Source organism: Lissotriton vulgaris, chromosome 11 (assembly GCF_964263255.1).
Source record: "Lissotriton vulgaris chromosome 11, aLisVul1.2, whole genome shotgun sequence".
NCBI classification, from domain to species: Eukaryota; Metazoa; Chordata; class Amphibia; order Caudata; family Salamandridae; genus Lissotriton; species Lissotriton vulgaris.
In genome coordinates this window covers 97,992,925-98,019,262 of record NC_141699.1, presented here as the reverse complement: position 1 = coordinate 98,019,262, position 26,338 = coordinate 97,992,925, and the positions used below count along the sequence as shown (strand labels likewise).

The window sequence follows — 26,338 nt, the reverse complement described above, 5'->3', positions numbered from 1 at the left end:
GTAAAAACTTCAACAAGCTTTATAACGATAATTGAAAAATCCAGACGGAAAAAACAGGTCAATGTAAAAATCAAACAGAATATAAAGCAGCAGACTCATTTTATCATCATGAAATAAGATCAATGATTGCTCATTGGTTGGTCTGTAGCTTGGAACATTGTCATAAATGGCTGCCACTCCATTAACTGGTATCCATGACAACTCCTGCTAGGATTGACACTTTCCAGAAACTACATTCAGGAAGCAAGATTACCTCCAATGCTTCCATGGCCAGCCCTGGTGGGTTATGGTAATGAACCTTCTTGGGATAGCGGGCAGCCTCTTCATGAAGATAGTGTCCTGCCATTTTGTAGTGCTGAAGGTACATCTTAGGAGACTGCTTCTGCTTCTCTGCAATCTTCCCAAGCATATAATGAATCAGCCATTCCTCCTCATCTCCGTCACCTTCACAATGGGACGCAGACGTGAAGCACTGCCTGGATGTCTCTAGCATGCCATCCCGACGCTCCTCCATCTGCAAAGAAGTGTGACTAGGTTAGAGGGAAATTGTATAAAACAGTCTAAAATTCTCTGAAAACACCATGCAAGAAACAAGTTTTGATGCTCCATCACAATTGTCAAGGTTTTTGGCACAACTGAGACTATCCAATTTAAAACCCTCAATACACTCCCTTATAATTTGTAACAGATACACAATTGGGCACACATGAAACCAAAATCTGCTGTTCTGCAGTGAACAGAACTGAATCACCCACTGGTTGTGTTTCTTCAGTTGCTCATTAACAGAAAAGTATCCCAAGCTTGTGAAGTTCACTAGCCATTCTAACGGTAATCCTGCAGTCGGGTCTGACTAACTTCAGAGGTAATTTTCTTACAACTTCAAAGAGTTGCACAGGAATGTCATTTGAGTGAACTAGATGTTCTATGCCTTGCATCATAAACTGTCGGTCTGTGGTTTCATCAGAGGGGGAGAGAAAGTATGCATTCTGTTGGTACGAATATGCTACTTACCAGTATGCATCTGTTCTTGGCATGTAGGGCTGCTGACATTCATATCTGTGCATAGATCGCCGCCTACTGTTGGGTCAGGATGATTGCACATTGTTGTCCTGGAAGAGTCTTCGAAGTATCACGAGATAGGTGGCTCCTCCCCTGGACTACAGTGCGCATGGGCATCGACTCCATCCTCAGATTGTTTTTAGCCATTGTGGCCAAGATGGAGTGAAACTAAGTGAATGATGACCATGCTAGAAGTATGTGTGAATTCTGCAGCTGCTACAGGCGCCGGGGAGGAGGGCGGGCGATATGAATGTCAGCAGCCCTACATGCCAAGAACAGATGCATACTGGTAAGTAGCATATTCGGTTCGAGTCTTGTGGGCTGCTGAATTCATATCTGTGCATAGAATACATAGCAGTCCCTCCATTAACGGCGGCCGCCCGTGCCAGCTGCAGCAGTTTGGAAAAGTGTTTTAAGAACAGCCTGCCCTACAGCTGCCTGCTGTTTGGAGTGCACATCAACACAATAATGCTTTGTAAATGTGTGTGTGGTAGACCATGTGGCTGCTCTACATATGTCTTCCAAAGGAATATTTCCAAGGAATGCCATGGAGGCCCCCAACTTTCTGGTGGAGTGGGCCCTTGGTGGAATGGTGAGAGTACGCTTGGCTTTAAGATAGCAGATCTGGATACATTTCACGATCCACCTGGCTATACCAGCCTTGGAAATGGGGTTACCTTTGTGGTGTGGTGCAAAGGCAACAAAGAGTTGTTTAGTTTTCCTAAAATCCTTGGTCCTATCGATGTAATACATCAGGGCCCTCTTGACGTCAAGGGTGTGGAGCATTCTCTCAACCAATGACTCAGGATTTTGGAAGAAAACCGGCAATTCAATAGTCTGGTTAATATGGAATTGAGACACAACTTTAGGAAGGAATTTAGGGTTAGTGCGAAGCAGTACCCTGTTAGAATGAATTTGAATAAATGGCTCTTGGATAGTTAGTGCTTGTAGTTCACTAACTCGCCGCAGCGATGTAATCGCTATGAGGAAAGCCACTTTCCACGTCAGGAATTGAATGCGCCGAGACACCTTCGGGTATTTGTTTGCGCAATAAAAATCTCAAAAATAAATAAATCTCGCAGGAATGCAGTGGTTCAAAGGGAGGACCCATCAGCCGGGTGAGGACCACATTGAGGTTCCACTCCGGAGCTGGTGGAGTCCGCGGAGGAATGACTAGTTTGAGTCCTTCTAGAAAGGCCTTAATGGCAGGCACTCTGAAAAGTGAGAGGTGCTGCCTGTTCTGGAGATAAGCGGCCATTGCAGATAGATGTATGCGAATGGAAGCATAGGCCAGATTACATTTGTACAGATGGAAAAGGTAACAAATGATATTTTGAATAGATGCATCTAGCGGGTTAATGTTGTGGTCTGCACAATCAATGACAAACCGCTTCCATTTTGCCGCATAGCATACTCTGGTGGTGGGCTTCCTTGCCTCCCGAATGATGTCCATACAGTCAGAAGGCAAGTGCAGGTAGCCAAACTCTAGGACTTCAGGAGCCAGATCACCAGGTTGAGCTGTTGCGGATCTGGATGCTAAATGTCGCCATGGCTCTGCGTCAGAAGGCTAAGTGTGAGGCGTAGCCTCTGATGCGGTACCATGGACAGTTCTAGAAACGTGGTGTACCATGGTTGGCGAGCCCACGTTGGAGCAACCAGGATGAGAGTAATCGAGTGCTGCCTGAGCTTGCGTGCCACCAGCGGTATCAGAGGTGCTGGGGGAAAAGCGTACGCAAATTTGCCTGACCAGTTCATCCATATCGCATTGCCCTGCGACTGTGGGTATGGGAACCTGGCGGCGAAGCTTTGGCATTTTGCGTTCTCCCTTGTGGCGAACAGGTCTATCTCTGGATGACCCCACCATTGGAAGTACGGTTGGAGTACTGATGGATGTATCTCCCACTCATGCATTTGGTGGCTGTGCCTGCTGAGCAGGTCCGCCATGTGATTGTCCTTGCCTGGGAGGTGTTCTGCCATGAGGAAGATGTTCCTCTGAATGGCCCACTTCCACATGCTCTGAGCCAGATGAGACAGCTGCGGAGAGTGTGTTCCTCCCTGCTTTTGAATGTAGTACATGGCTGTCATGTTGTCCGTCCGGATCAACACGACCTTGTTGCACAGATGTATTTTGAAGGCTTTGAGTGCCATGAAGATCGCCATCAGTTCGAGAACATTGATGTGCATCTTCCGTTGCTGTTGCGTCCATAGTCCCTGCACTGTGTAATGGAGTACATGAGCTCCCCAACCCTGGAGAGAGGCGTCTGTTGTCAGGATGATCTGTGGCACAGGCTCTTGGAATGGTCGGCCCTTGCAAAGGTTTCGTGGATTCCACCAATGCAGAGAGTTGTATGCCCGACCACTCACCAACACTAGGTCTTTCAACTGCCTGTGAGCCTGAGTCCACTGACGTGCTAAGCACTCCTGAAGCGGGTGCATATGTAGTCTCGCGTGCGGGACTATGGAAATGCAGGAGGCCATCATGCCTATCAACTGCATGAACACTCTTGCTGGAAGCGAGTGTTGAGGTCTGAATTTTGTATCAGCGATTGAATGCTGCTGACTCTCACTGAATTTGGCTGTGCTGTGGCCGCCAGAGTGTTTATAGTCGCACCCAGATACTGCCGTATGTGGGTGGGCTGGAGGTGGGATTTTGGGTAATTCAGTGAGAATCCCAGATTGTGCAGGAGGTGAATGGTGTGGGACATGTGGGTGGCACACTGCTGGGCTGACTTTGCCTGGATGAGCCAGTCGTCCAGATAAGGGTAGACGTGAATGTTCCGTCTCCTGAGGTGCGCCGCCACTGTCGCCAGGCACTTTGTGAACTCCATGGGTGACGAGGTGACACCGAAAGGCAAAACCTTGAACTGGTAGTGCTGGTTTTGTATGGTGAACCGGAGGTACTTCCTGTGTGAAGGGTGCAGTGGAATGTGAAAGTACGCATCTTTCAGGTCTAAAGTTGCAAGAAAATCCCCCTGACTGAGCAACGGGAGCACTTGCTGCAGGGTCAGCATATGGAAGTGCTCCGACAGAATGTAATGGTTGAGTGGCCTGAGGTCCAGGATGGGCCTGAGGGAGCCGTCCTTTTTTGGTATTAAGAAGTACAGGGAGTAGACCCCTGTGCCTCTTTCTAGCACAGGCACGAGCTCTAGTGCTCCTTTTTGCAGCATAACGGTGACTTCCTGCTGCAATAAGTGCAAATGCTCGGCCGACATAGGACGGTTTCTTGGGGGCATGTTGGGTGGAGTGGACGTTAACTCCAGACAATAACCGTATTGAAAAAGTTTCCTGACCCACCTGTCTGTGGTGATGGACTTCCAGACCGGCAGGAACTGCTGGAGTCTCCCCCCGACCGGTGTTGTGTGGTCGGGGGGCAGTGACAAGGCGTCACTGTTTGCTCGTGGCAGAGGATCTGGAGCTGTTGTTTCCACGACCTCTGCCCTTGGCGCTGTTACCACGATATCCACCTCGACTCTTGTTGGTGTATGTGAACTGAGTGTTGCCCTTGTAGTACTGCGTGGACTGGGAGAGCTGGCCTCTGGAAATGCCTCTAGTGCTTGAGCGACGAAAAGACCCACGCCGAAACTGCTGGGACTGTAAGGCACCCATGGATTTCGCAGTCTCCGTGTCCTTTTTAATTTTTTCTAGGGTGGTGTCAACCTCCGGGCCAAACAGGTGATCTGGGTTGACTGTTTGGTTAAGGATGGTGGTTTGGATTTCTGGCTTAAATCCAGAGATTCTCAGCCAGGCATGTCGCCGTAGCATAACACTAGTGTTTATAGCCCTGGCAGCGGTATCAGCCGCGTCCAGAGCGCACTTAATTGAAGCGTTGGAGATCAGCTTCCCTTCCTGAATCAGCATCCCAGCCGCCTCCTTGTATTCATCAGGCAGGTGCTGCAACAGGGTCTCCAGTGTGTCGTAGTGTGCCCTGTCATACCTCGCCAGAAGCGCTTGTGTGTTAGAAATGCGCCAGATGTTGGCTGCCTGTGCTGCTACCCTCTTCCCCAATGCCTCAAAAACCTTGGATTCTTTGTCTGGGGGAGGAGCATCACCCGTAGTCTGAGAATTAGCCATCTTCCGGGCATTCGAGACGACAAGGCAGTCCAGAGGCAACTGTCCTTTGATGTAGGTAGGATCAGTAGGCGCTGACTTATATTTTTTCTCAATCCTAGGGTTTGTCACCCTCGCCCTGGTAGGTTCTCTAAAGATCTCGGCAGCATGTTTTAAAACACCTTTCAGCATAGGCAGAGTCTTAACATTTTTTTCTGAGACTGAGAAGGTATCAAAAAGGAAGTCGACATCCACAGGGTCAGCATGGAGCTGGACGTTGTGATTGTTAGCTGCCCGCTCAATGAGGGCATTGAAAGCTGCAGAGTCTTCTGTAGGGGACGTTTTTGCAGAAAATAGTTGAGGGTCTTGTTCTGATTGAGGATCACCAGGGTCACCACCAGCAGCCCAGGGTTCGTTGGTATCCTCAGGGTCTGTATAGACAGGATAACTGTACTCATCCTCATCATCCCCCTCTCCAGCGTCCACATCAGAGTAAGTGGGCGAAACATTATGAGTCTGTGGGGAAAGTGGTTCCACCAAGACGGGAGTGAAAGCAGAGTCATTCTTTTTCTTGAGAGGGATCTTGTAGGACTCCATTGGGCGTTCTGGGGCGATTTTCCGCTTGTGGAGGGAAAGCCTGCCCGTTTCGGCATCGATTAATTGTTTCTGATGCTGGTCCACTGAAGGTCGTCGAGGTTGTGGGCCGGGGACCACCGCTGACTACTTCGGCACCGAGGAGACCTTCTAGGGCACGCTGGCGACAGCCTTAGGAGCGAAAGCCTTCGGCGCCGTCTTTGGCGGCAACGTGAAATGGATGGGCGTGGACGCCTTAAGTGGTTTCTCCACCGGTTTTGTAGGCGGAGGATCCTTCGGACTGACCGACGCGGTCCCGTCCCTGATGCGCTGCAGGGAGTCGGTCACCTTCTTGGTGAACGCGGCGGATGGGCGCGCCGGTTCAATGGAATCTCTCGAGGCCTCACCTGGAGTCGACTCTCGGGGTGCGGTGCCCTTGGCCTTGTCCTGCTGACGCAGAGTCGCGAGAACCTTCGGGTCATCCAGCCGTTTCTTCGGGTCGCCGATAGCCTTCTTTGGGTTGCTGAGGCCTTTGCCGGCGTCGACCGTCTTCGGCGCCGACGCGTTCGGCTCGACCACCTTCACTTTAGTCTTCGGCGCGGCAGACTTCGTCTCGACGCCCTTGACTTGAGCCTTCGGCTCGACAGCAACCTTCGGCGCCGAGGGCTCCGAGGCCTTGGAGCCGACCAAAGCGATGCGCACTTTCGGTTTCGAGGACGGCACCTGCGCAGTGTCTGGAGTCGAGACCGTAGGTTTCACTTTTGGTTTTGTTTTGCCAGGGTGTGGCTCAACAGCAATGTCCGTGGCCGAGCCCGAAGGCGGGGCCGTAGAACCCATAGTAAGATCTTGGGTAAGGCCCGAAGGCGATCCCTCGACCTGAGCCTTATGAATTGGCATGGCCCCAGAGTCAGTTTGAGGAAGCTCTTCGTCCGAGCTATCCTCCATGGCCCCGAGGGCCCCGTCGTCGTCTCCTACCTCGTTGACGACTTCTTCGGCCTCGAACATCTCTGCATCCGCGTCGTAGTCGTAGTCGACGTCCGACGCGGGGTTCGATTCAGTAACGTCCTGGATAGATTCGCCCTTGAAATCCCCTGCATCGAAGATGTCCACAGGCGCCGGTGCAGCATGCTGGGCCTCCTGGCGCGCAGCTAGTCGAAGCTTAAGCGTCTTCTTGGACCTGAAGCGTGAACAAGCCATACACTTGGCTTCATCGTGGTCCGGCGACAGACACTTGTTGCACACCGGGTGGACGTCGATGTGGGGATACTTCGAGTTGCAGACGGGACATCTCTTGAATGGACTTCGGTCCATGATGGACGGTAGCTAGGTCTGGAGCGTCGACTGGGCCTTCCGCGCCGAGAGCACGCGGGTGTAGAGAATCCGGCTCGGAACCGAGCTGGAAGAACTAAGACCGAACGCAAGACTATACTGACGTATTAAACTAAAGACCTTTCGGTCTCAAAGTTTTCTATCGATTCCGACAAGAGGGAATTCAAAGACATCCGAACCCAATGGCGGAAAAAAACAATCTGAGGATGGAGTCGATGCCCATGCGCACTGTAGTCCAGGGGAGGAGCCACCTATCTCGTGATACTTCGAAGACTCTTCCAGGACAACAATGTGCAATCATCCGGACCCAACACTAGGCGGCGATCTATGCACAGATATGAATTCAGCAGCCCACATGCCTCGAACACATAGCTTCCATTTTTTTTAACTCTTCCCTGAAATTACACACATCCACAATTTACATCCACTTTTTCTTTCCCAAACTGTATTTCTGCTTTCTTATATGCTGTCCATCCAGACTTTCTAAATTACAGACTATGATTCACTGTCTCCCCTACAATAAATAAATGATTAAGAATACCATCTGATGGCAGTCCATATTTGTAAAAACGTTATAATTACAGGACAGACATCAACAAACCCAGCATCAGAGATGCACCTAGGATGTCAAGTCTCTGAAAAACAAAAAAACACTTTTTAGCAATTTCTCCTTAATGCCCTGAAAGAAACAACAATCTGCATTACCACAAGATCATGTTGCTTGGGACCGGGAGGCTGATGACGGTGAAGCCATGATAAAAGCTAAACTACTAAATGCCATAAGTAACCTAAAGCATAGTGACACTTGACCCTCAGCAGGTACATGCATGCTTGTGTACCTACATATGTGAAGGTATTTTTATATGGAAAACTAGTTGAGTAGCATAGGTTCTCTGGTGTACTTTCAAAAATGAACATGCTACTTCTGATAGTCTCCTGTAGAGTAATCAAGGGGGACACAGGAATTTAACCATGATGTGACTATCTCCTACTTGAAAGATGAGGGGACAGAGAAAATGACATGTTGGATTGTTTTTACTTTAATGGACCTGAAGCACACCCTTCGTTACCCATAAGTTTATGTTGATCGTTTTATTCAAATTTGGCATACATACACTCTTTATACTTTCCGTTCCAAGGGCGCATTATGAAAACTCATGCCAGAATTGTGAGACGCTATTTACGTGTCGCAGAAGAGTTGCACAGCCTGTTAAGCATTTGTGAGCCAAATATACACGTAATCATGTGGAGGGTGGGAGATCAAGTGCGGAATCTGCAGTTAGTTAGAGTAGCCACCAAAAACAGCGCTACCAACGTAGTGGCAGCTCCTCCGCTAAGGCTAGTGCGTTGAAGCACTAAAAAAAAAAAAAGGATAAAATAAAATGTAATAACGTAATGTTAAAATTGTATTTTGTCCTCCTGCTGTGGCACCATTGAGTGACGGGGCGGAGCGGGGATGCAGTGCAGGGGAGGAGTGGTAGAACCCTCCGAAGTGCACGATGACAGTTTGGCCGACCCTCTCGGGCCGCCCAAAACAGTCATGTGCACTTTGCATTGCAGTATTGTGATTGGTCAGGGGAGCCTGGCTGTGCTTCCTGGAGTCTGAGACGAGGAGAGTAGGAGCAAAGTCGGGGGACCTGGCAGCAAGGTAAGTGTATTCTCTTGTTAAAATTTTACATTGTGCCCCACGGCTTCCACCGTTGCCGAGCTCCCCCTCCCCGCCCCCGTCAGCCCCTTCACCGCGAGCCGTGACGCCTGCCACTGTACCAACAGTAAGTAACTTGTTCTTCTGATTGATATTTCTAACTGTAGATTTCTCACCCTGTGAATAGATACTAAAGCAGTACCTACAAAGGTGCGGAGTCTGTGGAATGGCTCAAACCAGAAAACCCTGCAGTACAGATAGGGCAAAGTGCCCTATCTGCCGGACCTGGCAATCGAGGCAGTAGTGATTTGTGAATGTATGGAGTGAAGCCTATGTTGCAGCCTAACAGATGTCCAGAAGAGGTAACCACCTTCGCTCTGGTTGAATGAGCCCTCAGGCCCTTCCAAGGCTGTTTCTTGGCTAATGCACAGTAGGTTTTCATACTGATATGATACTTTTCTGCACTGCCTTACCCATCTTCACCCCTAGTGAACGCCACTGAGAGCTGATTGGCTACCCGACGGTCTGTGGTACGATCGATGTCGAAACTCTTGGTTCAAAGCGATGGAACCTCTCCTCCTCTTTTAGTAGATGAGGTGCAGCAACGGATGTTGGATGGGTGATGGATTGTCCGACATGAAAGGGGAAACATCCTTTACAATGAGGTTTTTACCACATTTTGACTTTGCCACGCATTTTATTATCACATGTTTTTTACAACGTGTATGGTTTTACAACGCCTGCCTTTACCACACATTTAAGGTAAGTTGGGGGGGTGGGGGATTTCTCTTCCACAAATACAAAGTTTTTCTATATATATGAACAATGAATGGTAATGGAATAAGTTGTAAAAGCATTAACGTTGTAAAAAAAATGCTGGGTAAAAAATACGTGGTTAAAAGGCATGCAAAGTATTGTTCCATTGTAGAACCCAAGAAAGTGCACCACAACGTCTGGCAAAAATGCTGCACTAGTTTGCAACATCAGTTTTTCCAGAGAAAAAATGGTGGACCGTGGATGAACGGACACAGGATGTAGCACACTCATGCAACGAGCTGAGGTTATCGCTATGAGGAAGATTGTTTTGAGATTCAGAAGATGCAATATATAGCTGTGCATCAGCTCTAATGGGGTACACATCAGGAAAATGAAGACCAAATTAAGGTCCCACTGTGGTATCACAAACAGTTTAGGTGGAAACATATGGACCAAACCTTTAAGAAAAGGCAGTACAAAAACGGTGTTTTAAATGTGGTCAGTTAGTCCAGTAAACGTAAAAGGCAGCTAAAGCTGACAAAGAATCTTTAATGCTGCTCACAGCAAGTCCTTGCTGGGCTGAAGACATATGAAAAACCCAAAACATACGACAACTTTTTCTGCAATTGGTCTGTACAGTGAGTATTACACCAAGCCACAAGCTTACCTCAACGGACAGCGTAAGCTGTTTTCATAGATGGAGGCTGGGCTGCTAGAAAGATATTCAGATGATCAAAGGTATTCAACTGTCGCAGCACAATCACCAAAAATGGAGGTGCAGAAGATACTCCCGAAGTTGCAACCTCATTGGGGGGGACAGAAGATCATGCCCAGGTGTTTCGGCTACCAATCTCCTGGCCCAATTTGTGGCCACTGGGTTGACTTGGACCAAGTTGTTTCTGACCTTCTAGAATCAGAGCGAGAAAGTTTATGCCCGGGAGGCCTACGAGAGACCAGTGCTCCACTCTAGGCAGAATTAGTCATCGAGAGCGAACCTTCTTTGGAACTCCAGTGCAAAATTGTTAACAGGGATCGTTCTCAGTGGTGACCAATAGATCGAGTCACGATTCTCCCCATTGCTGGAAGGTACCTTGCTCCACTTTTCGGTATAGTTGCCGTTCATGATCCACTAGCCATCTACGGCTGGGTTCCTCTACCATGGTGTTCAAAGTCCTGCCAAGTGGTTCATGACAGAGAGATGCCTTGTCAACACAGTTCCAGAGGCGCAGAGCCTCCTACCACAAGACCCAGGATCCCAATCTGCCCTTCTTGTTGCCCTACTACATGGGGTGGCTGATGTTCATGAGAACCTGGATTAGCCTCCCTTTGATGGATGGTACGTTAGTCTCCATCACCAAGTAATTCGACCGCAACTCCAACAAGTTGATCTGGAGACGAGGATCTGCAGGAGAACAGAGTCCACTGATCTCCAGCTCTCTCAGATGACCTCCCAAAACCAACAGCAATGCGTCTGTCACCATCATCAGCTCTGGGTGGGGTAGGAAGAGGGGTCTGCCACTGGTCTAACTGCGGTTGAGCAGCCACCCATGCAAGTCTTTTGCACTATGCTTCAAGACCTGCACCGGATCGGACAAGTTCCCTCTGTGCTGAGCTCACTGAGACTTTAGACCTCACTGCAAACTCAGCTTGTGCAATCAGGCGTAGTTGACAAGCAGGATGCAAGAGACCAAGAAGTCTCAGAGACAGCCTCACCGAGACCTAGGATCGAGGCTGAATCATCAGAATCATAGCCTGAATTTCCTGGATTCTTTGAAAAGGAGGAAGGGCTCAAACCTGCACCATATCCAGGATGCAAGGGAGCTTATGCAAATCAAGTCAGGTGTTACTTCTGCATGTTGATCGAAAACACCAAAGATGTTTAGAGGTCTGCCGTCATCAGGAGGTGTTGTACAATAGAATCTGATGAGCTTGCCTTCAACAGCCACTCATCAAGGTGAAGGAAGATTGGTATCCCTAACCGCTCATGGTGCACTGTAACCAGCGTGACTAGTCAACGGGAACCAGTTGAGTTGAGTGAAGCATGAACAACTGAAAAATCCTCTTGGCCTACTTTGAACTGTAGGTAATGCCTGTGGAACTGCAGGACAGGGATGTGAAAATAGGCGTCACACAGGTCCAGTGCTACCATACAGTATTCTGGATCCAGGCCAGATCGAACTTAGGCCAATGTGAGCATCCTGAATTTGTCCATTTTTCATGAAATTGAGAGATTGAAGGTCTACGATCCTTCTTCGCCACCAGAAAATTAAAGTAGTAACATCCAGTACCTTTTTTTCTATGTTGGGACTTCCTCTATCGGTCCTTTGTAAAAAAAAGAGCCTCAATCTTTTTCCTCAAAATGGAAAATGGTCCTTCGACAGCAGGTCTGATGCAGGTGGAATATGTGGCAGGTCTGAAAGGAATGGCATTTGCAGGACTACTTGAGCACACATTTATCGGCTAAAATGCTCTGCCACCCGTGGAGGCAATGCCTTATCCTACCTCCAAAAAAGTGGCTATGTGCTGATGAGAGCAAGTTAAAATAGTTTGACAGCAGCAGGGAGAGGGATGGTTGGTTGAGCAGTGCACTGCCCCATAGGGCCTGGATGTTTTCAGCTGGATCCCAGGCCTCAAAAGTACTAAGGGGTCTGTTGCCGTGGCATGGGACCCTGGAGTTCTCTTTGTGCCCAGTCCCTACCAAAGTCTCGAAAATGGCAAAACAGTTATGAATATTGCCACATTGGTGCAGAAAGGCCGATGGAATGAGCTGTGGCCCAGCATTTGTTGAAGCACTTTAGCAGAGCCAAATCAGCCTTAACAAATAAAAAGATGTTTGAGAAAAAAAAATATTGCACACACACACACACATATATATATATATATATATATATATACATATATATATATATACACACACACACTATAATACAAATTTATGATTTAATTATAAAATATTTTAATAACCTATTTTGAATCTAAAAAATCATGCAACAATAAATTGTATTAAAATAAAAGTAATTTTTAGTAACTCTATACATCACTTTTAATAATTATGCACATTAAAAATAGATTTTTTCTTAGTCTGCCGATCGACAGATGTCGAGGAAGCATTTTAGCAATTATTGCAGTAAAAGAGGTTCAGAATAATTTTCTATTTCTATTACAAGCCAGATGTTGTGGTTAGCAACCTTTATGCACGTAATATGACAATTACTCGTCCGCTCCCAATGGTAGGGATGACAGCTTGTTCTTGGAGCTCAGTATACCACTTTTTCTATGTTGTGGACAGTGGAGTGTCCATACTGAGGAGAGGAGAGTTGCTGCCTCTTCCTCCTTCTCGCTCTTCCGAGCCTTTATTGTCACATTTACAGTTACAAGCTCTTCAATGTCACTTCTGGAGAGAGGTGAGGTAGTGGCTCTTAACTGTGTCTCCTCATTACTCTGGGTCTTGCTTCTCACCGTGTGTTTAGAGTCGGCACCTAAGCTCACTGGACAGAGATTCAATTAATGCTGTGAGGTTGGCCATTTTAGAGTCAATAGTGTACAGGAAATGAGAGGGCACATTTCATGCTCTGGCAGAAGGTCTTGTGTCAGAGGAGTAGGGGGAAGAAGGGATTAAGAAGAGGGAGCCTGTGGTGTTTGATGGTTCCATATGGGAGCGAAGTGGGGGTTGAGAGTGCACATGGGTGTGCTTTGCAAGTGTGAATGGATAGTAGTAAGCAAGTAGCATTGCTTTTAAGTGGTTGATAAGAGATACAAGTGGTGGCCAGTGGGTGTTTGGTGGTTCAGTTTAACATGAGTAGTGAGGGTGGGATATTAAGGATTAGTTTTGAATGCTGGTTTGATGGTAAAGGAGTGGGAGGAGTGGCATGTAGACCTAGAGAAGCTCAGACGCTTTAGAGTGTTCTTGCATAAGGGAAAAGGTAGTAGGAGGTTGTGAGTATTCTTTGTCTCAGCGCCCAATGATGGGCCATTGGGCGCTGAGGTGCATGGGGCACTGGATTGAGGGGACAGAGCTGTGTGGTGAAGAGAATGGCTTGTAGATGTTGGAGAGGGGGTCTGAGATTACAAAGTGGTCTAGATCACTGTTAGCTGTGGGAGAGGAGTTGGGCAAAAACAATGTCTCTGGACTGTGTACACAGAGTGTTGGGGATGGCATTCGCGGCCTTAAAATGATTCTGTGTCTGCTGGGTTCCTTACTGCAAGATTTTCCTTAATGTTTCAAGTGCATTTTAAAGTGTGTGTCAAAGAGAATCGGAATTCCAGGTAGTGGTATTTTCCTTCAATAAGTGATTCTGGATATACTGTTGGGGCATGCTTTCAGAGTAAAGTTAACTTCAGTTCAGCCAGTTTTCTGTATCCAAGCTTAGTTCCTATGGGAATTAAAATGGAAAATCAATGTTTTGCATCCCCTGCCCCCATTTCTTGGCTCCTCTTGACGGATCAGAGCAAAACTGTGACCTCACCTTGGACCTGGACTGGTCGCTACATGGAATCTTGCGGTGTATATTGACAAACAGCTTTGCTTCTCTCTCTCAAAGGGCTTAGGGGTGTATCAAGTTGCAGCCACTGCAGGTCTTGGAGTCGTGGTCCGACCCTCGACACCTCAGGAAAACCACATGAGAGTCAAAGACATTTGTTTGTGACATTCTCAACAAGGTTTAAACCCTGTACATTTAGTAGGGTGGAATTTCATTTTACACTACAGAAACATTTTGAAAAAGGTGCAATCAGTGTCTCAAGAAGACCAGGGGTATCTCTCCATCTGCGTCTGTAGGAGCAGAAAGATGGGAACTGATGTCAGCGCACCTGTATAAGGCAAAAAGAAACCCCTTACATATTATATCACTTATGATGTGTTAAATGACATAATTGATGAAATTACTAATTAGATTTACAGACCAATATTGTTCGAATACTAATCAGTACAGTGGTCCCAAAGGTAATTTGTAAGGTCACAAGCAGCGCATGATGGGGGAGCAAGTTACAGCTAGAATTGGTATATTTCTGTGTTTTTTTTATTAGCACTTGTTTCATTCCAACACCTAACTATAATGTCGTTTCAACCTTTTATTATTCAGTGAATATATAAATATATTAATACCAAACAAATGTCTGTCATATTCCCACCTGCTTGACCACTTCTGCTGGCAGCTTACTCTTCCACTGCTTCAGCTGACGGGAGGCGAAGGAGTGAAGGGTGTAGGACATGGTGCCATACTCTATCCATAGTGACAAGCTGGAACTGTCCAGCTCTAGTGCTCGCTTGAAGGAGTTCAGGACAGGCGAAGACTGTTTCCAAATGAGGCCATCACTCCTCAGCTCATTTGAGTTCAATTTGTCCTGGATCCTGCTGGCTCTTGCTAATGCCATTCCAGCCCAAGAATCAAACCTACATGGGAAGAGAGCAGATAATGTGATCAAGAATGCTACTTTGTGAGATAAGAAATAAGACCCTAAGGATGAGAAAGCAAGAAGAGTGGACAGAAGAGTAGATAAAGACCATTGACATGCCTATTATTTATCCCACGGAATTCATCAACATAATCACAACCATCTATCCTGCATTACTTTTTTGCCATTCATTCATGGGGCCAATTCACCAAAAACACCTCCACCAGGATGGACTTTTACATTTTTTCTTAGTTAATAAAGCTTTCTATTAGCATGTCCGGAAATCTTGCCAGTCACTGGTTCCCAGGTATAGCGATAGAAAAGAAAAGTGACTTTTTCAGCCCTGGCACAAAATAGGTGCTACAAGCTACAAGGTGAAAACAAGTGAGTGGCCAAAACAGTCGCATAACAAATAAATGCCTAACCGATCAGGACATCAAATGCAAAAGGCAATCCACATAAGGATTATGTTACTTACCCTGTAAGCATCTGTTTGTGGCATGTAGTTCTGTAGATTCACATGCTCTGCATACACCTGCCATCTATTGCTGGGTTTGAAGATGTGCAAGTTATTTTTATTCGAAGAAGTCTTTCGAGTCACGAGGTCAAGTGCCGCCTCCTATCGGTGATATTGCGCATGGGCATCACCTCCATTGTTAGATTGCTTTCCAACAGGTGGGTGAGCATAGGTATGTGTAAGAAAAGCGATGTCCATGGTAAATGTAAATATGAAATGTCACTACAATGGCCACTGGCATCTGGGGAGGAGGGAGGGCTCATGACAATCTACAGCACTACATTCCACAAGCAGATGCTTACAGGGTAAGTAACATAATCCGTTCGATGACATTAGTGGCTGTAGATACACATGCTCTGCATAGACTGTAAAGCAGTTCCTCCTTACAAGCTGTGGCTAGCCTGTGGGAGTTGCAGTAGTCTACAAAAGGATACGTAGCACTGCCTGACCTACACTGGCTTATTGGTGTATTAAAAAATCCACAAAGTTGTGAAGGTGTGTTGTGTAGGCAATGTAGTTGCCTTATAAATGTCAGCTATGGGAATGTTTCAGAGAAAGGCCATAGTGGCTCTCTTTTTATGAGTGGAGTCTGCTCAGGGAGAAACAGTCTTTTGGCCATAATGTAGCAAGTTTGAATACATTTGACTATCCATCTGCCTTTGCCTGCTTTGGATATTGTGTTTGCTTTATGAGGAGAGGAAAAGGCTACAAAGAGTTATTTAGTTTTCCTGAAAGTTTTCGTTCCATCTATGTAGAACATAAGCGTTCTTTTGAAATCTAGTGTATGAAGAGCTCTTTCTGCAACTGAATCTGGTTGAGGAAAAAAACTGGGAGCTCAAAGGACTGACTTGGGGTGAAATTGTGAGACTACCCTAGGTAGGAATTAATGATTGGTATGAAGAACCACTTTGTCTCTTACGTATTTGGAAGAAATGTTCTTCTAAGGTTAAAGCCTGGAGCTCACCAACATGCCTGAGTGAGATAATGGCAACTAAGAATGCCACTTTCCATGGAATAAATTGAAGAGGGCATGAGTGAAGAGCCTCAATTGATGGACCCATGAGTTAAGTTAGAAGAATGTTAAGGTTACAGGAGGGTGCGGGAAGAACCTGAGGCGGAATAACTCGTTTTCAGACCTTCCATGAACTCTTGATGACTGGAATTCTGAATAGTGAGAGATGATGTCTATTTTGAAGATAGGCAGCCAGTGCAGTTAGATGTAACCGTATGGAAGTGTAAGGTAAATGAAGCAGGTAGCAGAGAATGTCTTGCATCCTGTTGAGCAGGTCTGCAAAGTCATTATCTGTTCCCAGAAAATATTACGCCTACAGGTGAATGTGGTGAAGAGCCCACTTTCATATGGTCTGAGACAGGTGTGATAGTTGTGAAGACTATGCCCCCCCCCCCCCCCATTTTTGTAGGTAATATTGTCTGTCTATACTAGGACAACCTTGTGAGACAGGTGAGAAAGGAAAGCTTTTTGAGCTAGATAGATGGCCTGAAGCTCTAAGCAGTTGATATGTAGAGATTGATGTCTGGCATTCGAAAGACTTTGTGCTGTGAAGTCTTGTAGGTAATGTGGCCATAGTGAGAGTGATGGGAGGAACAGGGTCCATAAAAGACCACCCGGTTAACAAGTTGGGGTGTTCCAACACTACAGAGAACAGTGAGTGTGGTGGTCTATCAACACTAGATCTTCCAGGTGATCCAGTGAATGTGATCACTGGCGACCTACACATTGTTGCAGGGGACGCATGTGTAACCTGCCTGGGGAACTATGGCAATGCAAAAAGCCATCATTCCTAGCAGAAGCATGGCAGTTCTTACTTTGAGTGTCTGATTTGACTGGAACTTGGGTAGAGTTGCCTGAAAGTTCTGGATGAGAGCTAGATTGGGGTAGGCTAATCCTAACTGTGTGTTCAAGACTGCTCCCAGGTAAGGGTGTACTTGTAGAGGTCGAAGGTGAGACTTGGGGACATTGATGGTAAACCCTAGTCTGTGAAGTAGATCCACTGAACTGAGTGTGTTGTTGACACTGCTGGTGAGCGATGGCTTTGATTAACCAATCGTCCAGGTAGGATAATACGTGGATATTTTGTCTTCACAGATGTTCTGCGACCACTGCCAGGCATTTTTGGAAAATTCGAAATGTGGCAGTCGCCCTGAATAAAAAGCACTTTCAATTGATAGTGTTTTCCTGCTATGACAAATCGTAGGTATTTGCGGTGAGCAGAGAGTATTGGTATGTGGAACCGGGTCTCTTATTTTTTTGGTCTATTATCGCCATAAAGCTGCCCTGTTGCAGAAGCGGAAAGATATCCTGTAGAGTGACCATATGGAAGTGTTCCGATAGTATGTAGTGGTTTAGAGGTCCGTGAGCTAAGATTAGTCTTAGAGACTCATTTCTTTTGGGGATCAGAAAGTATAGGAAGTACACTCCTGAACATTTTGCTGAGGAGGAACATGTTCAATGGCCCCTTTGAGAAGAAGGGATTAGACCTCTTGTTTGAGAAGTGCTAGATGTTTGTGAGATAACCTGTGAGTGTGGGAAAGAATGCTGGGCAGTGTGATAATGAGCTCCAGAGAATAGCCATATTGAATAATGGCCATGGCCCATTTGTTTTTGGTGATGGAATCCCAGACAGGTTGGAAAAACTCTAGTCTGCCCCCCCCCCCGACAGGTGTGGTCATGGGGGAGGATTGAGTAGTCACTCCTTGGCAGTGGATGTTGTTCCATGTGCAGAGGCATCCCTGCCCCTTCCCTTGTTACGTCCGCTGAAAAAAATTCTAAAAGAACCCTTGGTTTAGGCAGACTGGGCTTGTTTTTGTTCGGAAATGGAGGAATCTGTGGAGATGGATTTATATACCCATCTGTAACCTGAGCAACAAAAGGAGCCCCTAGGAGTGGAGGTGTCTAACGTTCCCATCACCTAAGCTGTATCAGAGTCCTTTTTCATTCTATCAAGGGTAGAATCTACCTGCAGCCCAAAATAGTGCTACTTATCAAAAGGTATTTTTAAGGCTGCCTACTGGACCTCAGATTCGCATTCAGAACCCCTAAGCCATAGGTGCCTTCTGAGAAGGACGCTGGTATTAATACCTCGGGCTGCTGTATCTGCTGCATTGAGAGTGCAGCTGATGGAGTTGTTGGTACTCGCCTGCCCATCTGTAACAATTTGCTGATCCCTCTTATGATGTTCTTCAAGGAGATACTGCAAGAGTTCCTCAATCTTGTCCCAATAAGCTCTATTGTAGCGGGCCAGGTAGGCCTGTGAATTAGTGACATGACAATGATTGGATGCTTGTACTGCAACCTTCTTACCAGCCGCATCTATGCGTTTGCTATCTTTTGGGGGGGGATTCCCTGTAGCCTGGCTGTTTGCCCTTTTGCATGCAGTAGTTACAGCAGTCAGGTGCTACTTGACTCCAGATACACAAGGGGTTGGAAGGTGGTGCTTTACATTTTTTATGCACCCAAGCTGTGATGACCCGGACACAGACTGGCTCCTTAATAATGTCTTCGGCATGTCTCATCATGCAAGGAAGCATGGGCATAGTGTGGGTGTCCTTGTGTGTGGAAGAGAGGGTGACAAATAGAAAGTCCTGTCCATGGGTTCTTTGTGAAGTTCAACGTAATGAAAAGCTGCCACCCTAGGGATAACCAGTTGAAAGGAGGTAGCATCCTCAGGAAGGGAGGGACGAGCCGAATATAGGCCTGAACCCAAGGATCAGGATCACCTAACAGGCCCCAAGCCCCCCTTGTGATTGTGGTGACCCGAGGTGAAGAATCAAGTGGGTCGTGTGTTGGAAACAGTGGTGGTGGAGAGTGGGGAGGGGGTGGAGGGAGTGGTGGAAGAGGAGGAGGCGGTGAAGGAGGAGGATGGTAGGCTGGTCTGGTGGCCTGGTGGCCTTGTTCTTTGTTTTCTTTCTGGGAGGAAGAGGAATATTTAGAGCCTTCTCAAATGTTAATTTCCTCTTTGGAGGGGGTGAAGCAAGAATCTAGCCTGTTCTCATTGTTATTTGAATTTGTTTCTGAAGAATGTCCCTGTTTTCCAGAATGGGTTTGAAAGGAAATGTGGAAGACGAAGTTTGATGCTTAGTCAATGCTGAAAGCAAGAGGGCTGGCTTCTGAATCAAAACCAAAGGTAGGGTCGGTAACAAAGCATGTTCTCGGTGTGAAGCAGCAGATTCCAAAGGCTTGGCCTTGGGAGTAATCTCAGCAACAGGCCAGAGGGCAGGCGTCCGGAACAGTTTTTCGGATTCGACCATGGGCAGAAGGCTATGGCATCCTGAGACCTCAAATAGTGCGAGTGCTGAAAATGTTTTGGTCGACTTGAATGGAGGAGCAGAAGCTGTTACAATACTCATGCGCCGGCCGGAGCTTTCATCGATTGAAAAAGTCTCCTCTTCATCTGCAGTTTGGTTCACATGGGCGTGTTCCTCGTGGAAAAGGTCAGGATTGTCATCTGGGCAGACATTTCCAGACAATGAGCCCTTGGATCCCTGTGGTTTTCTTGGACCGAAACGACTTTCATGCATCGCAGTGGGGTTCCTTGTGGTCAGGCAAAAGGCACAGGTTCCAAATGAGGTGTTGTTCGGTGTGCAGGTATTTTGCGTTGCAACCTGTGCAAAACCTAAAGGGTGAACGTGAGCTGGTGACACACAGGAATGTATGCCCGAAACAAGTGGCACTCCAAAGCGTGGTCGGCAAAGCCCGAACCGGCAAAATTTGAGAGCAGCAATTGAAAAAGCGTGGACAATAAAGAAAGGAAAATGCTACTTACCAGTATGCATCTGTTCTTGGCATGTAGAGCTGCAGTTACACACTGTTGCATACATCGCCATTTAGTGTTGGGCCCGGATGTTTGCACTTGTTTTTGTCCTGAAAAGTCTTTGGAAGTCACAAGATCGGTGACTCCTCCTTTGGATTACATGGCGCATGAGCATCAGCTCCATCCTTAGATTGTTTTTAGCCAGCAGGGAAATGATAGAGCTTTGTAAGAAACAGGAAGGATGCTAATGTAAGCTGTATCTAATTAAGATAATAATGGAACAGATAAAGGCAGCCAGAGAGGCGGGTGGGCGTGTGTAAATCTGCACCTCTACATGCCAAGAACAGATGCATGATGGTAAGAAGCATTTTCCGTTAGAGGCATATGAGCTGCAGATTACACACTGTTGCATAGATTACATAGCAGTACCCCCTCTTAGCGGCGACCACCAGTATCTGTTGCAGTAGTTTGAAATAGTGTTTTGAGTACAGCCTGGCCCACAGTAGCTTGCTGTTTAGTTTGTGCATCTACAAAATAGTGTTTTCTGAATGTGTGCGGTATAGACGATGCAGCTGCTTTGCAGATGTCCTCTAGGGGAATGTTCCCTAAAAATGCCATTGAAGCCACAATTTTCCTTGTAGAGTAGGCTTTAGGAGGAACAGATAACATATGTTTAGCTTTGTGGTAGCAAATCTGTATGCATTTGACAATCCATCTAGCTAACCCAGATTTTGAGAATGGGTTACTCTTGTGTGGTGGTGAGAAAGACACAAAAAGTTGTTTGGTCTTACGAAAGGGTTGTGTTCATGTAGCTGCTTTACAGAGATCATCTAAGGCAATGTTCCCTAAAAATGCCACTGAAGCCCCTATCTTTCTTGTAGAGTGGGCTTTAGGATGAACAGATAACGCACGTTTAGCTTTGTGGTATCAAATTTCCATGCATTTGACAATCCACCTAGCTAATCCAGATTTTGATATGGGGTTGCCCTAGTGTGGTGGTGAGAAAGACAGGAAAAGTTGTTTGGTCTTACGAAAGGGCTGTGTTCTTTCGATGTAATAAAGCAATGCTTTTTGACATCCAAGGTATGAAGCGCTCTTTCTGCGACTGTTTGCGGCTGCGAGAAGAATCTGCATGATTTGACAATTTAAGAGATTATTTTTGATTACCGGGGAGCACGCACATGGGCGGAACTATTCACTAGATTATGACTATACACAGAGATCCCCCACTACAGAATTACACTTTCCTACCAGCATTGTGCCCATTCAGTCCTGGACAGGACATTACCTCCTCTCCCTGACTTATCACCTGCCGCTGCTCCAGGCTCCACTCTGTCACAATCACCCTTCTGTAAGATCTTGGGCTCTCATTTAGCAAATTGTCCCTCTTGCTCCTGCTATCTCCCCTTAATCTAACCTGACATTCCCTCATTCCAGGCCCCCTGCCGCTCAACTACCCTCATTCCATCAGGATCACCCCCTGGCTATTAATGACTCAACCTCATAGTAAGTTCTTACTTCAACTTTCCCTGCTATATAGCGCTCTCGCTCTGCCTCTATTCACTGTTCCGGTGCCATTATTTTCGGTTCCGAGTGCTTGCGTGGCACCAAATCTGGAACTGATTTATGTTCTTTAGGCTTGGAATCGTGAGGCTTGAGTTCTGAAGGAGCCTGTGGAGCCGGTTGTTTTTACCATTCTGAGGGTTTTTCGGTTCCGAAGGCATTTTTTTCGGAGTGGACGTGTCTGAGCCAGTAGGTTTCGGTGCCGAATGCGCCGTTGTGGAACTAGTGGTCGGCACGGAGGGGTGCCGGAAATTGTGTTTTGGCACCGATGGGCTGAAGGCTTATTTGTCGACCTCTTTGTCGGGCTTGAAGGTGGGACGTGGGAAATCTTGTCCCGGTGTGCACCTAGGCCGGAGGGTGAAGGGGTTACAGAAGCCTTTTTGGGGATTGGTGGAGGGAGTGGGTCGGGGTCGATGTCACTACTTACGACCTGCTGCCCCGGAGAGATGTCTTTGATGTCGAAGTGGAGTGCTTCGGAGGCGCTGAGGAGGCCTTCTTCAACCCTCTCCTGCTCTGGTACATAGACGCCCTCCTGGAAGATGTCGTTGGGAATGGATGTCGACAATTGAGCCATGCTTCTTCGAGCTCGATGATCCCGAATAGTTTTCTTGGAGCGGAAAGAGGCACAAGCTGGACAGTCTCTGGCATCGTACTCCGGTGAAAGGCAGAGGTTACACACCTCATGAAGATCTGTGTGTGGAAAGTTGGATCCACATTGAGGACACTTTTTAAAAGGAGTACTTTCCATGAGTCAGGTCTAATGGCGTAGGTAGGTCCGAAGGCCTGCGTCGACTACCAGAATCAAAGAATTCGAGCATGTAGAGATGCGTATCGAATAGGGAACGCGATCGAAACAATATCGGAGAAAATGGTGAAGGATTGTGCGTCGAAAGTTGGATCAGTAACGGTACCGAACTGAAGCATGATAAACACATCCGAGCCCGATGGCAGAAAAAAACGATCTGATGATGGAGTCGATGCCCATGCGCACTATTGTCCAAAGGAGGAGTCCCCTATCTTGAGACTTCCAAAGAGTTTTCCAATACAACAAGTGCAAGCATCCGGGCCCAACACCAGATGGCGATCTATGCACAGTGTGTGATCTGCAGCTCATATGCCTCGAACATCTTGTACTCCGGGGTATTGTTATTTTTCAGTGCGATAAATATCGCACATAACACAGGGCCAATCGTAAGATGGCCAAAGTATATTTTACAGAACTCATAACATTGGGTTTGAGGATAGCTGCACTGTGAAGCAATAGCTAGAAAACTTTAAATGTTTTCCACAGAATACAGTTATGCTACTGCTAGAATAGCACCTTCCTTATTACAATACACTACATGTAATATGGTAAAGACGTGTAACAGGAATACACCAACATTTATTAAAAATAACAAACTGTGTTGTAATTAGATCTAAGAACTAGCTTAACCATAATACAACCATACTCCAGCTATAACAAAAACGTTCATATTTTGAGACTGTCAGGTTGGAGTTAATGACATAACTGGGCAATGTTGAAGGCTTTATACTCTTGAATCTAACCATATAATTATAGATACAGACATCTGGTGCGAAAAGATCATCACTTGATCAAAAACACAAAAAAGCCCACCAGCAACTTTAGCAGCTCTTACTAGTTGGGGTCCTTTGTTCTACCTATTTCCCATATTATGCTAAAACTTTGTATGTGTGTTGAGGCTGATGTTGCAAACCTGCGGCATCACTGACCTTTTGGGACAAATACATATGTCGTGCATGTAGAATTTAATGGCCTTGGATTGTTCTTTGTTCTTGAAGTGATAGTCTGCCAGCAGGTAATACAACTCATTCAGCACTGCGTGATAGGCATCTGCACCTTCAGGGAGAGATGGCACCTGAAGAGACACAAGTGAGAATCATTAGGAAGCTGTAACTATGAAATCATAGAGGCGCTACCAATACATTAAGTCTCTATGTTAGAACATTTATTGTTGTCAGAATGAATGTCAGCATGCAATAAAACCCTTTTTAAAAGTGTATACCTGCACTAAGCAAACTGAATCATCTCTAATCGCTAATCATGTGCTATTACTCAACTTAATAAAACAAACACACACAGATGATGGACGGAGCACTGAAACTTATCAAGCACTCACCCACAGTCAGAAATCTGTGTTGAATCCATCATCGTTCTTTAGCTCACTTCGCCACCGCAGTTTAGATCCAGCTATATGCAAATCAGTCTTGACCCTGTGCCTCATGGGAACAGTCCAGACCAAACTGCCTTTCCAGATCCTCCCTGGACTGGAAACAAGCATCCTGGGACTGGTTTTGGAAACAAGTATCTTTGGACCTTTTTCGGAAACAAGCATCCTGGCATGGCAGTTCGGGCTGGACTGTTCCAATTGGGCGCTGGGTCAAGACTGATTGGCATGGGGCTGGGTTCAAACTGGAATGGCATGGTGCACAAAAAAACGATGGATTCAGGCCCGGCTCTCTATACTGGGGTGAATGTATGACATTGTTCTGCATTCTGTCCATCAATCATTTTTGCATTGCCACCCCGAGTGGGACGGGTATGCCCAGACGTGGGTCCTGTGCTCTCCATGCCATTGGAGTCAGGCTATCCTGGCTGATATGGGGTGAAACCCCAAACCGGTCCTAGGACGCTTGTTTCCAGTCCAGGGAGTACCTGGCCTGGCAGTTCGGGATAGATTGTTCCCATTGGGTGCAGGGTCAAGACTGATTTGCATATGGCTGGGTTCAAGCTGGAATGGCTTGGGAAGCAAAAAAACAATAGATTCAGGCCCGGATCTCTGTACTGGGGTGAATGTATGACATTGTTCTGCATTCTGTCCATCAATTGCTGCTTTTGCATTACTCAACTTAATGGCACTCATTTTTATCATCCTCAAAAGGGTGAGAGGTTGAGTGAACTATACTTATCACTTTCACCTTACATATAGACCACTGCGTACAGTGAACTTGTTAATTCACTAAGCTTTTATATCAGCCTACTGAAGGTGTGTGCTACATTTTGTTATGGGCATTTGTATATTACACAAGTAATAAAGTCTTCTAGAAATAATGACTGTTCCAGTAGTACTTGTACACAGTTCCGAATTAGCAGCCTATGTCAGCTTGTGATGAAGAGTGTTGGATAATGTGTTCTGGTTCTCTCTATATTTGGTGAGAAAGTCATATTAATTTAATTGTGGGTGTATTATTTCGTTACTGAGAGATGTGGCTATCAGACAAAGTCAATTCATTACACACCTCTAGGTCATTATATACCTGTTGCCCAGGAGTTGAAAATGGTCTGAGCTGTGTTGCATGTAAACATGGTGCCTGAATGCGTTCTGTGTGTTTGTAATGCATATGAATAACATTTTGTCTAACCGTTTTGTGTTTGAGATGCTAAAGTCTCAAAAATGGTTACTAATGTTTGTGTTTCAGTGTAATGGAGCTATTGGATGCGTGTGAGATATTCTTTATAATGTGTTTTGTTGTGTTAGGGTACTGTTCACTAGTAGCTAATGTGGCAAAGAGCAACAGGTTTACACATTAAGGGCCAATATTCTATTAGAGGTAAGAGAAATACTCCACAACTCTTGAGAATGACTTTGAAGTCGCCAGCATAGTATATCTGGACTTTGTTGCTTGTACACTGTCCTACAAAAGCAAATGAAGCTGGCCAGTATAGATATAAGAAACCACAAAAAACACACCTAACAGTAACAATGAAGAAGGATCCTGCAACAAGCTCAACATATTGTGAAGGGCAATGCTTAAAGCTCAAAAAAGGTGATTAAGAACAAGAGACATTTGGTCTGAGTGGGACAGGATCTTTACCAGCAGGAGGGTCTGAAGCCAGTACAATACATATCCCGATATGGTGTGACCTAAAAGACCAATGGCTAGATGTAGGTAGGCTTTTACCGGTTGGTAACGGCCAAAATCGTCTGTTACCGACCAGTAAAAGCCTTTTCCTATGTAGGAGGCTATTTTTCTGATTCGGTAAATTACGAATCGGTATTTTATCGATTCGGTATTTACCGAATCATCATTTACCGATTCGGTATTTACAGAATCGGTAAATGAGATGTAGAAAGCACTTCAAATAGTGCTTTTGTGCTTTAAGGATTCGTTATTTACCACCAACTACACCACTGCTGACCCCAATGACCTTAACAACCTTCGCCCTATCTTTAACCTTCTCTAAAGCCCTCAAAAATGTGTCCTATTGCAATTAGAGAAACATATCGCCTCCTTCAACCTCCTTGATGTTTTTCAATCCGGCTTTAGAAAGGGATGCAGTACAGAAACTGCTATGCTAAATATCACTTACGACATTCATCGCTCCTTAGACAAAGGGGAATCCTCATTACTAATTCTCCTCGACCTCTCAGCTGCATTTGATACCGTCCACCAACCCACCCTTCTCAACACTCTCAAAGACCGGTTCGGATTAGATGGCAATGTATTCAAATGGTTCTCCTCATTCCTTCAAAACAGATCACAGCAAATCAAGCTCAGCCACTTTCTCTCTAAACCTCAACCTGTCTCACTCGGCGTCCCTCAAGGATCCATCCTCTCCCCAACCCTATTTAATCTGTTCATGGAACCACTCACCCTCATCCTCAAACAAGCTAATATCAATTACCACCTCTATGCCGAGGACACCCATTTATATTACAA

The 26,338-nt window shown here is 46.2% G+C and overlaps 1 protein-coding gene across 4 annotated transcripts in view; it reads right to left on the bottom strand.

Moving 5' to 3' along the window:
- The window catches only part of CABIN1 (calcineurin binding protein 1), a 1,446,726-nt gene that overhangs the window by 701,294 nt on the left and 719,094 nt on the right, over positions 1-26,338 (bottom strand). For all 4 annotated transcript variants that reach the window (XM_086942778.1, XM_086942776.1, XM_086942775.1 and 1 more), the window contains exons 23-25: positions 23,390-23,535; positions 14,540-14,801; positions 254-514 (exon numbers count right to left, since the gene is read on the bottom strand). In XM_086942778.1, coding sequence (XP_086798904.1) covers positions 254-514; positions 14,540-14,801; positions 23,390-23,535 — 669 coding nt within the window. The remainder of the gene's footprint in view (positions 1-253; positions 515-14,539; positions 14,802-23,389; positions 23,536-26,338) is intronic.